The sequence below is a fragment of the Pongo abelii genome, chromosome 3 (genome assembly GCF_028885655.2).
Source record: "Pongo abelii isolate AG06213 chromosome 3, NHGRI_mPonAbe1-v2.0_pri, whole genome shotgun sequence".
In the NCBI taxonomy this organism is placed as follows: domain Eukaryota; kingdom Metazoa; phylum Chordata; class Mammalia; order Primates; family Hominidae; genus Pongo; species Pongo abelii.
Window position 1 is genome coordinate 25,752,452 of NC_071988.2, and position 13,959 is coordinate 25,766,410.

The 13,959-nt window shown below is 39.0% G+C and overlaps 1 protein-coding gene across 17 annotated transcripts in view; it reads left to right on the forward strand.

Annotated features, from left to right (window-relative positions):
- Nucleotides 1-13,959, forward strand: part of TBC1D19 (TBC1 domain family member 19) — a 211,270-nt gene that overhangs the window by 59,216 nt on the left and 138,095 nt on the right. For all 17 annotated transcript variants that reach the window (XR_008524383.2, XR_008524384.2, XR_010139637.1 and 14 more), the window contains one exon: nucleotides 333-379. Coding sequence is in view for 14 of the 17 variants with exons in the window: in XM_054553803.2 (XP_054409778.2) it covers nucleotides 333-379 (47 nt within the window). In the remaining 3 variants the exon portion in view is untranslated. The remainder of the gene's footprint in view (nucleotides 1-332; nucleotides 380-13,959) is intronic.

Below are 13,959 nucleotides of genomic sequence, written 5' to 3' on the forward strand. Positions count from 1 at the left end.
AGAATGCATTGTTTGTATTTTAAGTACATTGAGAATTCTCATATAGAACCTTTATGTTACATTGACATTGTTTGGCCAATTCAGTTATAAGTAATTACAATTTGTGAATAGGATGCTCTTAATTTCTTGTGGAATATGTCATCTAGGACGTTAAGGGCAGAAATTGTCTTTTCATTTTAGTGTTCTCTGTACTTAATGCAGTGTATGCATTCTCAAGAAATGTTTGAATTAATCTATCTGTATGATAACATGTGAAAGAATGATTAATGTTTATTTAATAAGGCTTCATATATTATTAGCTGAAATTTTGTTTATAATCTGTCTTATTCTAGATTTAAGCCTTTTCAGACCTGTTTATGCACCTAAGGATTTTCTTGAGGTAGGTTCTATTGGATAAATACACATATATTAATGGACGAATAATGTGAATAAATGATGATGTAAAAATACATCAAGGCAGAAGGATTAGCATGTAAAAAGTCCCAGAGTCATTGAAGCAGTAGAATGACATGATCAGATCTGTGTTTGAAAATTACCCTTGGAAAATATACTGGAATATGGAAAGATTAGCATTGAGTAAATCGGTTAGGATAATTTTGATTAAAAAATAGTGACTGTAGGAAGTGGGTTCCAAGATGGCTGGATACGAACAGCCCCAGTCTGCAGCTCCCAGCGTGATCAACACAGAAGATGGGTGATTTCTGCGTTTCTAACCGAGGCACCTGGTTCGTCTCATTGGGACTGGTCAGAAAGTGGGTTTAGCCCACGGAGGGTGAGCCGAAGCAGGGAGGGGCATCGCCTCACCCGGGAAGCACAAGGGGTCGGGGGATTTCCCTTTCTGACCCAAGGGAAGCCATAACAGATTGTACCAGGAAAATCAGGACACTGCCAACTAAACACTGCACTTTTCCAACAGTCTTAGCAAACGGCACACAAGGAGATTATATCCCATGCCTGGCTCAGCAGGTCCCATGCCCACAAACCCTTGCTCACTGCTAGTCCGAGATCAAACTATGAGGTGGCAAGCCTGCCTGGTGGAGGGGCATCCGCCATAGCTGAGGCTTGAGGAGGTAAACAAAGTGGCAGGAAGCTCAAACTGGGTGGAGCCCACCACAGCTCAATGAGGCCCGCCTGCCTCTGTAGACTCCATCTCTGGGGACAGGGCATAGGTGAACAAAAGGCAGAAGAAACTTCTGCAGACTTAAACATCCCTGTCTGACAGCTCTGAAGAGAGCAGTGGTTCTCCCAGCACAGTGTTTGAGCTCTGAGAACAGACAGACTGACTCCTCAAGTGGGTCCCTGACCCCCGTGTAGCCTAACTTGGAGACACCTCCCAGTAGGGGCCGACTGACACCTCATACAGCCTGGTGCCCCTCTGAGACAAAGCTTTCAGAGGAAAGATCAGGCAGCAATATTTGCTCTTCTGCAATATTTGCTGTTCTGCAGCCTCCGCTGGTGAAATCCAGGCAAACAGGGTCTGGAGTGGACCTCCAGCAAACTCCAACAGACCTGCAGCTGAGGGACCTGACTGTTAGAAGGAAAACTAACAAACAGAAAGGAATAGCATCAACATCAACAAAAAGGACACCCACACCAAAACCCCATCTGTAGGTCACCATCATCAAAGACCAAAGGTAGATAAAACCACAAACATGGGGAGAAACCAGAGCAGAAAAGCTGAAAATTCTAAAAACCAGAGTGCCCCTTCTCCTCCAAAGGATCGCAGCTCCTTGCCAGCAATGGAACGAAGCAGGACAGAGAATGACTTTGACGAGTTGACAGAAGTAGGCTTCAGAAAGTTGATAATAACACACGTCTCTGAGCTAAAGAAGGATGTTTGAACCCATTACAAGGAAGCTAAAAACCTTAAAAAAAGATTAGACGAATGGCTAACTAGAATAAACAGCATAGAGAAGACCTTAAATGACCTGATGGAGCTGAAAACCATGGCATGAGAACTACATAATGCATGTACAAGCTTCAGTAGCCGATTCGATCAACTGGAAGAAAGCATATCAGTGACTGAAGATCAAATGAATGAAATGAAGTGAAAAGACAAGTTTAGAGAAAAAAGAGTAAAAAGAAACAAACAAAGCCTCCAAGAAATATGGGACTGTGTGAAAAGACCAAATCTACATTTGATTGGTGTACCTGAAAGTGACAGGGAGAATGGAACCAAGCTGGAAAACACGCTTCAGGATATTATCCAGGAGAACTTCCCAAACTAGCAAGGCAGGCCAACATTCAAATTCAGGAAATTCAGAAAACACCACAAAGATACTCCTCGAGAAGAGCAACCCCAAGGCACATAACTGTCAGATTCACCAAGGTTGAAATGAAGGAAAAAATGTTAAGGGCAGCCAGAGAGAAAGGTTGGGTTACCCACAAAGGGAAGCCCATCAGACTAACAGCAGATCTCTCAGCAAAAACCCTACAAGCCAGAAGAGAGTGGGGGCCAATATTCAACATTCTTAAAGGAAAGAATTTTCAACCCAGAATTTCATATCCAGACAAACTAAGCTTCGTAAGTGGAGGAGAAATAAAATCCTTTACAGACAAGCAAATACTGAGAAATTTTGTCACCACCAGGCCTGCCTTACAAGAGCTCCTGAGGGAAGCACTAAACATGGAAAGGAACAACTGGTACCAGCCACTGCAAAAACATGCCAAATTGTAAAGACCATTGATGCTAAGAAGAAACTGCATCAACTAATGGGCAAAATAACCAGCTAACGTCATAATGACAGGATCAAATCCACACATAACAATATTAACCTTAAATGTCAATGGGCTAAATTCCCCAATTAAAAGACACAGACTGGCAAATTGGATAAAGAGTCAAGACCCATCAGTGTGCTGTATTCAGGAGACTCATCTCACATGCAGAGACACACATAGGCTCAAAATAAAGGGATGGAGGAAGATCTACCAAGCAAATGGAAAGCAAAAAAAAAAGCAGGGGTTGCAATCCTAGTCTCTGATAAAACAGACTTTAAACCAACAAGGATCAAGAGACAAAGAAGGCCATTACATAATGGTAAGGGATCAATTCAACAAGAAGAGCTAATTATCCTAAATATATATGCACCCAATACAGCAGCACCCAGATTCAAAAAGCAAGTCCTGAGAGACCTAAAAAGAGACTTAGACTCCCACACAATAATGGGAGACTTTAACATCCCACTGTCAATATTAGACAGATCAATGAGACAGAAGGTTAACAAGGGTATCCAGGACTTGATCTCAGCTCTGCACCAAGCTGATCTAATAGACATCTACAGAACCCTCCACCCCAAATCAACAGAATATACATTCTTCTCAGCACCACATCGCACTTATTTCAAAATTGATCACATAGTTGGAAGTAAAGCACTCCTCAGCAGATGTAAAAGAACAGAAATCACAACAGACTGTCTCTCAGACCAAAGTGCAATCAAATTAGAACTCAGGATTAAGAAACTCACTCAAAACCACACAACTACATGGAAACTGAACAACTTGCTCCTGAATGACTACTGGGTACATAATGAAATGAAGGCAGAAATAAAGATGCTCTTTGAAACCAATGAGAACAAAGACACAACATACCAGAATCTCTGGGACACATTTAAAGCAGTGCGTAGGGGGAAATTTATAGCACTAAATGCCCACAAGAGAAAGCAGGAAAGATGTAAAATCGACACCCTAACATCACAATTAAAAGAACTAGAGAAGCAAGAGCAAACACATTCAAAAGCTAGCAGAAGGCAAGAAATAACTAAGATCAGAGCAGAACTGAAGGAGATAGAGACACAAAAAACCCTTCAAAAAATCAGTGAATCCAGGAGTTGATTTTTTGAAAAGATCAACAAAATTGGTAGAATGCTAGCAAGACTAATAAAGAAGAAAAGAGAGAAGAATCAAATAGATGCAATAAAAAATGATAAAGGGAATATCACCACCGATTCCACAGAAATACAAACTACCATCAGAGAATACTATAAACACCTCTACGCAAATAAACTAGAAAATCTAGAAGAAATGGATAAATTCCTCGACACATACGCCCTCCCAAGACCAAACCAGGAAGTTGAATCACTGAATAGGCCAATAACAGGCTCTGAAATTGAGGCAACAATTAATAGCCTACCAACCAAAAGAAGTCTAGGACCAGATGGATTCACAGCCGAATTCTACCAGAGGTACAAATAGGAGCTGGTACCATTCCTTCTGAAACTATTCCAATCAATAGAAAAAGAGGGAATCCTCCCTAACTCATTTTATGACACCAGCATCATCCTGATACCAAAGCCTGGCAGAGACACAGCAAAAAAAGAAAATTTTAGACCAATACCCCAATGAACATCGATTTGAAAATTCTCAATAAAATATTGGCAAACCAAATCCAGCAGCATATCAAAAAGCTTATCCACCAAGATCAAGTCAGTTTCATCCCTGGAATGCAAGGCTGGTTCAACGTATGCAAATCAATAAAAATAATCCATCACATAAACAGAACCAAAGACAAAAATCACATGATTATCTCAATAGATGCAGAAAAGGCCTTCGACAAAATTCAACAGCCCTACATGTTAAAAACTCTCAATAAACTAGGTATTGATGGAACGTATCTCAAAATAGTAAGAGCTATTTATGACAAACCCACAGCCAGTATCATACTGAATGGGCAAAAACTGGAAGCATTCCCTTTGAAAACTGGCACAAGAGAGGTATGCCTTCTCTTACCACTCCTATTCGACGTAATGTTGGAAGTTCTGGCCATGGCAATCAGGCAAGAGAAAGAAATAAAGGTTTTCAATTAGGAAAAGAGGAAGTCAAATTGTCCCTGTTTGCAGAAGACATGATTGTATATTTAGAAAATCCCATCATCTCAGCCGCAAACCTCCTTAGCCTGATAAGCAACTTCAGCAAAGTCTCAGGATACAAAATCAATGTGCAAAAATCACAGGCATTCTTATACACCAATAACAGACAAACAGCCAAATCATGAGTGAACTCCCATTTACAATTGCTACAAAGAGAATAAAATACCTAGGAATCCAACTTAAAAGTGATGTGAAGGACCTCTTCAAGGAGAACTACAAACCACTGTTCAATGAAATAAAAGAGGACACAATCAAAAGGAAGAACATTCCATGCTCATGGATAGGAAGAATCAAAATCGTGAAAATGGCCATACTGCCCAAAGTAATTTATAGATTTAATGCCATTCCCATCAAGCTACCAATGACTTTCTTCATAGAATTGGAAAAAACTACTTTAAAGTTCACGTGGAACCAAAAAAGAGCCCGCAGTGCCAAGACAATCCTAAACAAAAAGAACAAAGCTGGAAGCATCACACTACCTGACTTCAAACTGTACTACAAGGCTACAGTAACCAAAACAGCATGGTACTGGTACCAAAACAGAGATATAGACCAATGGAACAGAACAGCGGCCTCAGAAATAACACCACACATCTACAGCCATCTGATCTTTGACAAACCTGACAAAAACAAGAAATCGGGAAAGGATTCTCTATTTAATAAATGGTGCTGGGAAAACTGGCTAGCCATACGTAGAAAGCTGAAACTGGATCCCTTCCTTACACCTTATACAAAAATTAATTCAAGATGGATTAAAGACTTAAATGTGAGACCTAAAACCATAAAAACCCTAGAAGAAAACCTAGGCAATACCATTCAGGACATAGGCATGGGCAAGGACTTCATGTCTAAAACACCAAAAGCAATGGCAACAAAAGCCAGAATTGACAAATGGGATCTAACTAAACGAAAGAGTTTCTGCACAGCAAAAGAAACTACCATCAGAGTGAACAGGCAACCTACAGAATGGGAGAAAATTTTTGCAATCTACCCATGTGACAAAGGGTTAATATCCAGAATCTACAAAGAACTTTAACAAATTTACAAGAAAAAAAGAAACAACCCCATCAAAAAGTGGGCAAAGGATACGAACAGACAGTTTTTAAAAGAAGACATTTATGCAGCCAACAGACACATGAAAAAATGCTCATCATCACTGATCATCAGAGAAATGCAAATCAAAACCACAATGAAATACCATCTCACACCAGTTAGAATGGCGATCACTAAAAAAGTCAGGAAACGACAGGTGCTGGAGAGGATGTGGAGAAATAGGAACGCTTTTACACTGTTGGTAGTGTAAACTAGTTCAACCATTGTGGTAGACAGTGTGGTGATTCCTCAAGGATCTAGAACTAGAAATACCATTTGCCTCAGTGATCCCATTACTGAGTATATACCCAAAGAATTGTAAGTCATGCCACTATAAAGACACATGCACAGATATGTTTATTGTGGTACTATTCACAATAGCAAAGACTTAGAACCAACCTAAATGTCCATCAATAATAGACTGGATTAAAAAAATGTGGCACATATACACCATGGAATACTATGCAGCCATTAAAAAGGATGAGTTCATGTCCTTTATAGCAACACGGATGAAGCGGGAAACCATCATTCTGAGCAAACTATCGCAAGAATAGAAAACCAAACACTGCATGTTCTTACTCATAGGTGGGAATTGAATAATGAGAGCACTTGGACACAGGGTGGGAAACATCACACACTGAGGTGGGGGAATAGGGGAGGGATAGCATTAGGAGAAATACCTAATGTAAATGACAAGTTAATGAGTGCAGCAAACCAACATGGCACATGTATACATACGTAACAAACCTGCACATTGTACACATGTACCCTAGGAACTTAAAGTATAATAAAAAAAAAAAGTAAAATAATGAAAAAAAAATAGTGACTGTACATCACGTAGCCTGCTGCCTGGCACATATACATACTCAGGAAATCTTTTTCTTTTTTATTCCGTTCCCTGTTCTAGTAGTCCAGAAGACATGATGAGTGTCTGAACTAAGAGAACAACACTGGAAATGGAAACAATTTGATGGATTTGAAGGAGATTTTAAGGATGATTTGGGAACTGATCAGATATGGGGTCTATGAGAAAAAGAAAAGATAATGATCGCCTTCAAGTATCTAGGTTGTGTAATTGGCTGGAAGTTACTTGACGTGAGATAGAGGATACAGGAGGCGGAACAGGGCTGTTAGTGAAGGTGATAAGCTTAGTTAAGTTACAGAGACATATCAAATATTCAAGTGGAACCCTTCAGTAGACACTTGGAACTCATTATTTTAATTCACACGTTTGATTTCACTCTTTCTCTTGGACTTCACATGTAATCCTATTATATTTACCTTTGAAATATATCCAGAATACATTCAGTTTTTGTCACAACCACTGCTATATCCAAGCTTCCCAACTGGTCTTCCTACTTCTACCTTTGCCCATCTAGAATCTGTTCTTAGCACAGCTTCCGGAGGAAGGCCTTTAAATGCAATTCAGAATAAGCCACTCTTCTGCTATCCAGTGGCTTCCCATCTCATTCTACTTATTAAATAAAAGCCCATTTGATTTGATATCCCATTACCTGTCTGAGTTCATCTCTGGTTACTGTCCTTCTGACTGGTCTTACTCCAGCTACTTTAGCCTCCTTGCTTACCCCTGGCTTCCTCCCAGCTGAGTGTCTTTGCTCTTTGTTTTATCTGCTGGCAACGATTTTTCCCTAAATGTCTACCTGCATGTTCCCTCACTACTCGTGTGTTCGCTTAAATATCACCTTCTTAGTAAAGGTTTCACTGGCTCTTCTGCTTGGAACTCCTTATACCCTTTCCAGCTTTGTTCTCCTCCACAGCATCTATCATGACGTATATAACATACTATTGATTTATTTTGCTTATTGCTTGCCTTTTTCCATTACAAAGGAAGCTCCACAGGGGCAAGAGCTTTTCATTCTGTTTTGTTCCCTGCTTCAACAGTCACACAGGGTCAAATAATTGACAACACTCACAAGACTTCTCAGGGTACACCCACATGTGGCTTTCTTTCAGCAAGAGAAAGAACGAACCTGCAAACACAAAGAGATCCACACTTCTGACAGAGCTCTCAGGGCCCTTTCTCAGTTACATAGGATGTGTTTAGATTTTCAGTTATAAACCATCAAGATACATGTGAGATATCTTGGTCTAGAGAGCCAAGACACAAGTTTTTGAGGGGTCGTTTCTACCCCAACTGGTTATATCAGATGTAAACCACCAATCTACATTTTCAATAAACAATGTAAATAAACAGATGTGGAATGCCTCCAGGTTAGTTTTGGTCATGAAAATAGCGTATTGCAACTGACTAGTTAGTACATGTCGCTGCATCTTGGCCAAGGGTCACTACCAGACTTCCAGGTATTCCTGGAGATTAGCATAACACTACCACAAGTCAGCTGTAAGTTAATCCTGTCTTTGACTGCACTGTCCCCAAGTAGAATAGTGCTTAGCACAATCTGCTCAATAAATATTTACTGAATGAATGAATAAATGAGTCAATGAATGAAGGTTTCACATTTTATCTCTTTACATTTGCTAAAGTAAAACTTGGTTAGAAATTATTTCAGAACTTTTGGAATTGTAAACAGTTTACTTTTAATGTTGAAGAGACAGGTTAGTAAAAACCTGCCTTTATGATGATGGCTTTATTTCTCTTAGCTTACTAAAAGTTTCTCCCAAACTCTTCCCTTTTCTAGCACTTAAAAGCTAAAACTTTATGTAATTTTTATATTCTTATTCTTATTCTTATTATGTTTTCTCCTTAATAGTTCATAACATTGTTTCTTTGAGGACAGTTCCTTAATTGATCCTTTTATTACTCATGCTGAGATCTTTTTTAAATTACAAATATTTTAAATAATTATTTCCTTAATTACAGTTTCTACATTTCTAATATTTTTATTTTTCTGTTACTCATGTATTTACAGTTTCTTCTCCTTTTTCTATCTTTTATGTTTGTCAGTTTCCCTTGCAGTATGATTCCTTATTTATGTAATTAGGCTAAAATTGTGCTGTTAGGTAATTAGGCTAAAATTGTAGATTCTTTGCTAATTTTTTTTTAAAACAAATACTATTGATATTTTTAGTGTCAATATAGTGTTTGCAATTTTAGGAAACTTTTTTGGTATTATAGCATATATTTTATCAGCTGTTAGTATTCAGTTCATTAATGTCTTCCTCAAATATGATAGCGTTTCTGTCATCATAATCTCCTCCACTAGATTCTTTTTTTTCCCAATACCCCCAGCATTTTTGACAGCTTTATTGAGCTAGAATTTTTACAGCATAAATTTCAGCCATTTAAAATGTACAACTCAAGTGGTTTTCAGTATATTTACAGAATTGTGCAACATCACCACATTTTTAGAACATTTTTATTACCCAAAAAAGAAACCTTATGCCCATTTGTGGTCACCCTTCATTCTCTTCCCCATGCAGCCCTAGGCAACCACTAATCTACTTTTTGTCTCTATGAATTTGCCTGTGCTAGACGTTTCATAGAAATGAAATTATACCACATATGGTTATTGTATACCCAATGACTGGTTTCTTTTACTTAGCCTACTGTTTTCAAGGTTCATCCATGTCGTGGCATAATATCTCAACATTTTAACTTTTTTTTTTTTTATTATACTTTAAGTTTTAGGGTACAAGTGCACAACGTGCAGGTTTGTTACATATGTATACATGTGCCATGTAGGTGTGCGGCACCCATTAACACATCATTTAACATTAGATATATCTCCTAATGCTATCCCTCCCCTCTCCCCCAACCCCACAACAGGCCCCAGTGTGTGATGTTCTCCTTCCTGTGTCCATGCGTTCTCATTGTTCAGTTCCCACCTATGAGTAAGAACATGCGGTGTTTGGTTTTTTGTCGTTGCGATAGTTTGCTGAGAATGATGGTTTCCAGCTTCATCCATATCCCTACAAAGGACATGAATTCATCATTTTTTATGGCTGCATAGTATTCCATGGTGTATATGTGCCACATTTTCTTAATCCAGTCTATCATAGTTGGACATTTGGGTTGGTACCAAGTCTTTGCTATTGTGAATAGTGCTGCAAAAAACATACGTGTGCATGTGTCTTTATAGCAGCATAATTTATAATCCTTTGGGTATATACCCAGTAATGGGATGGCTGGGTCAAATGGTATTTCTAGTTCTAGATCCCTGAGGAATCGCCACACTGACTTCCACAATGGTTGAACTAGTTTACAGTCCCACCAACAGTGTCAAAGTGTTCCTATTTCTCCACATCCTCTCCAGCACCTGTTGTTTCCTGACTTTTTAATGATTGCCATTCTAACTGGTGTGAGATGGTATCTCATTGTGGTTTTGATTTGCATTTCTCTGATGGCTAGTGATGGTGAGCATTTTTTCATGTGTCTTTCGGCTGTATAAATGTCTTCTTTTGAGAAGTGTCTGTTCATATCCTTCGCCCACTTGTTGATGGGGTTGATTGTTTTTTTCTTGTAAATTTATTTGAGTTCATTGTAGATTCTGGATATTAGCCCTTTGTCAGATGAGTAGATTGCAAAAATTTTCTCCCATTTTGTAGGTTGCCTGTTCACTCTGATGGTAGTTTCTTCTGCTGTGCAGAACCTCTTTAGTTTAATTAGATCCTATTTGTCAATTTTGGCTTTTGTTGCCATTGCTTTTGGTGTTTTAGACATGAAGTCCTTGCCCATGCCTATGTCCTGAATGGTATTGCCTAGGTTTCCTTCTAGGGTTTTTATGGTTTTAGGTCTCACATTTAAGTCTTTTTTTTTTTAATTATTATTATACTTTAACTTATAGGGTACATGTGCACAATGTGCAGGTTAGTTACGTATGTATACATGTGCCATGCTGGTGTGCTGCACCCATTAACTCGTCATTTAGCAGTACGTATATCTCCTAATGATATCCCTCCCCCCTCCCCCCACCCCACAACAGTCCCCAGAGTGTGATGTTCCCCTTCCTGTGTCCATGTGTTCTCATTGTTCAATTCCCACCTATGAGTGAGAATATACGGTGTTTGGTTTTTTGTTCTTGCGATAGTTTACTGAGAATGATGGTTTCCAATTTCATCCATGTCCCTACAAAGGACATGAACTCATCATTTTTTATGGCTGCATAGTATTCCATGGTGTATGTGTGCCACATTTTCTTAATCCAGTCTATCGTTGGACATTTGGGTTGGTTCCAAGTCTTTGCTATTGTGAATAGTGCCGCAATAAACATACGTGTGCATGTGTCTTTATAGCAGCATGATTTATAGTCCTTTGGGTATATACCCAGTAATGGGATGGCTGGGTGAAATGGTATTTCTAGTTCTAGATCCCTGAGGAATCACCACACTGACTTCCACAATGGTTGAACTAGTTTACAGTCCCACCAACAGTGTAAAAGTGTTCCTATTTCTCCACATCCTCTCCAGCACCTGTTGTTTCCTGACTTTTTAATGATTGCCATTCTAACTGGTGTGAGATGGTATCTCATTGTGGTTTTGATTTGCATTTCTCTGATGGCTAGTGATGGTGAGCATTTTTTCATGTGTTTTTCGGCTGCATAAATATCTTCTTTTGAGAAGTGTCTGTTCATGTCCTTCGCCCACTTGTTGATGGGGTTGTTTGTTTTTTTCTTGTAAATTTATTTGATTTCATTGTAGATTCTGGATATTAGCCCTTTGTCAGATGAGTAGGTTGTGAAAATTTTCTTCCATTTTGTAGGTTGCCTGTTCACTCTGATGGTGGTTTCTTTTGCTGTGCAGAAGCTCTTTAGTTTAATTAGATCCCATTTGTCAATTTTGGCTTTTGTTGCCATTGCTTTTGATGTTTTAGACATGAAGTCCTTGCCCATGCCTATGTCCTGAATGATAATGCCTAGGTTTTCTTCTAGGGTTTTTATGGTTTTAGGTCTAACGTTTAATTCTTTAATCCATCTTGAATTAATTTTTGTATAAGGTGTAAGGAAGGGATCCAGTTTCAGCTTTCTACATATGGCTAGCCAGTTTTCCCTGCACCATTTGTTAAATAGGGAATCCTTTCCCCATTGCTTGTTTTTCTCGGGTTTGTCAAAGTTCAGATAGTTGTAGATATGCAGCATTATTTCTGAGGGCTCTGTTCTGTTCCGTTGATCTATATCTCTGTTTTGGTACCAGTACCATGCTGTTTTGGTTACTGTAGCCTTGTAGTATAGTTTGAAGTCAGGTAGTGTGATGCCTCTAGTTTTGTTCTTTTGGCTTAGGATTTACTAGGCGATGCGGGCTCCTTTTTGGTTCCATATGAACTTTAAAGTAGTTTTTTCCAATTCTGTGAAGAAAGTCATTGGTAGCTTGATGGGGATGGCATTCCTCTATAAATTACCTTGGGCAGTATGGCCATTTTCTTGATATTGATTCTTCCTACCCATGAGCATGGAATGTTCTTCCATTTGTTTGTATCCTCTTTTATTTCATTGAACAGTGGTTTGTAGTTCTCCTTGAAGAGGTCCTTCACATCCCTTGTAAGTTGGATTCCTAGGTATTTTATTCTCTTTGTAGCATTTGTAAGTGGGAGTTCACTCATGATTTCGCTCTCTATTTGTCTGTGATTGGTGTATAAGAATGCTTGTGATTTTTGCACATTGATTTTGTATCCTGAGACTTTGCTGAAGTTGCTTATCAGCTTAAGGAGATTTTGGGCTGAGACGATGGGGTTTTCTAGGTATACAATCATGTCATCTGCAAACAGGGACAATTTGACTTCCTCTTTTCCTAATTGAATACCCTTTATTTCCTGCTCCTGCCTGATTGCCGTGGCCAGAACTTCCAACACTATGTTGAATAGGAGTGGTGAGAGAGGGCATCCCTGTCTTGTGCCAGTTTTCAAAGGGAATGCTTCCAGTTTTTGTCCATTCAGTATGATATTGGCTGTGGGTTTGTCATAGATAGCTCTTATTATTTTGAGATATGTCCCATCAATACCTAATTTATTGAGAGTTTTTAGGATGAAGCATTGTTGAATTTTGTGAAAGGCCTTTTCTGCATCTATTGAGATAATCCTGTGGTTTTTGTCATTGGTTCTGTTTATGTGCTGGATTACATTTATTGATTTGCATATGTTGAACCAGCCTCGCATCCCAGGGATGAAGCTCACTTGATCATGGTGGATATGCTTTTTGATGTGCTGCTGGATTCAGTTTGCCAGTATTTTATTGAGGATGTTTGCACTGATGTTGATCAGGGATATTAGTCCAAAATTCTCTCTTTTTGTTGTGTCTCTGCCAGGCTTTGGTATCAGGATGATGCTGGCCTCATAAAATGAGTTAGGGAGGATTCTCTCTTTTTCTATTGATTGCAATAGTTTCAGAAGGAATGGTACCAGCTCCTCTTTGTACCTCTGGTAGAATTCGGCTGTGAATCCACCTGGTCCTGGACTTTTTTTGGTTGGTAAGCTATTAATTATTGCCACAATTTCAGAGCTTGTTATTTTTTTTTCCTTTTTGTGGAGAACAGGGTCTCGCTATATTGCCCAGGCAGGTCTCGAACTCCTGCGCTCAATCTATCCTCCTGCCTCTTGCCTCCCTGAGAGCTGGGATTACAGTCGTGAGACACCGCGCCTGGCCAGAGCCTGTTATTGGTCTATTCAGAGATTCAACTTCTTCCTGGTTTAGTCTTGGGAGGGTGTATGTGTCGAGGAATTTATCCATTTCTTCTACATTTTTCTAGTTTATTTGTGTAGAGGTGTTTATAGTATTCTCTGATGGTAGTTTGTGTTTCTGTGTGAACAGTGGTCATATCCCCTTTATCATTTTTTATTGTGTCTGTTTGATTCTTCTCTCTGTTCCTCTTTATTAGCCTTGCTAGCGGTCTATCAATTTTGTTGATCTTTTCAAAAAACCAGCTCCTGGATTTATTGATTTTTTGAAGCGTTTTTTGTGTCTCTATCTCCTTCAGTTCTTCTCTGATCTTAGTTATTTCTTGCCTTCTGCTAGCTTTTGAATGTATTTGCTCTTGCTTCTCTAGTTCTTTTAATTGTGATGTTAGGGTGTCAATTTTAGATCTTTCCTGC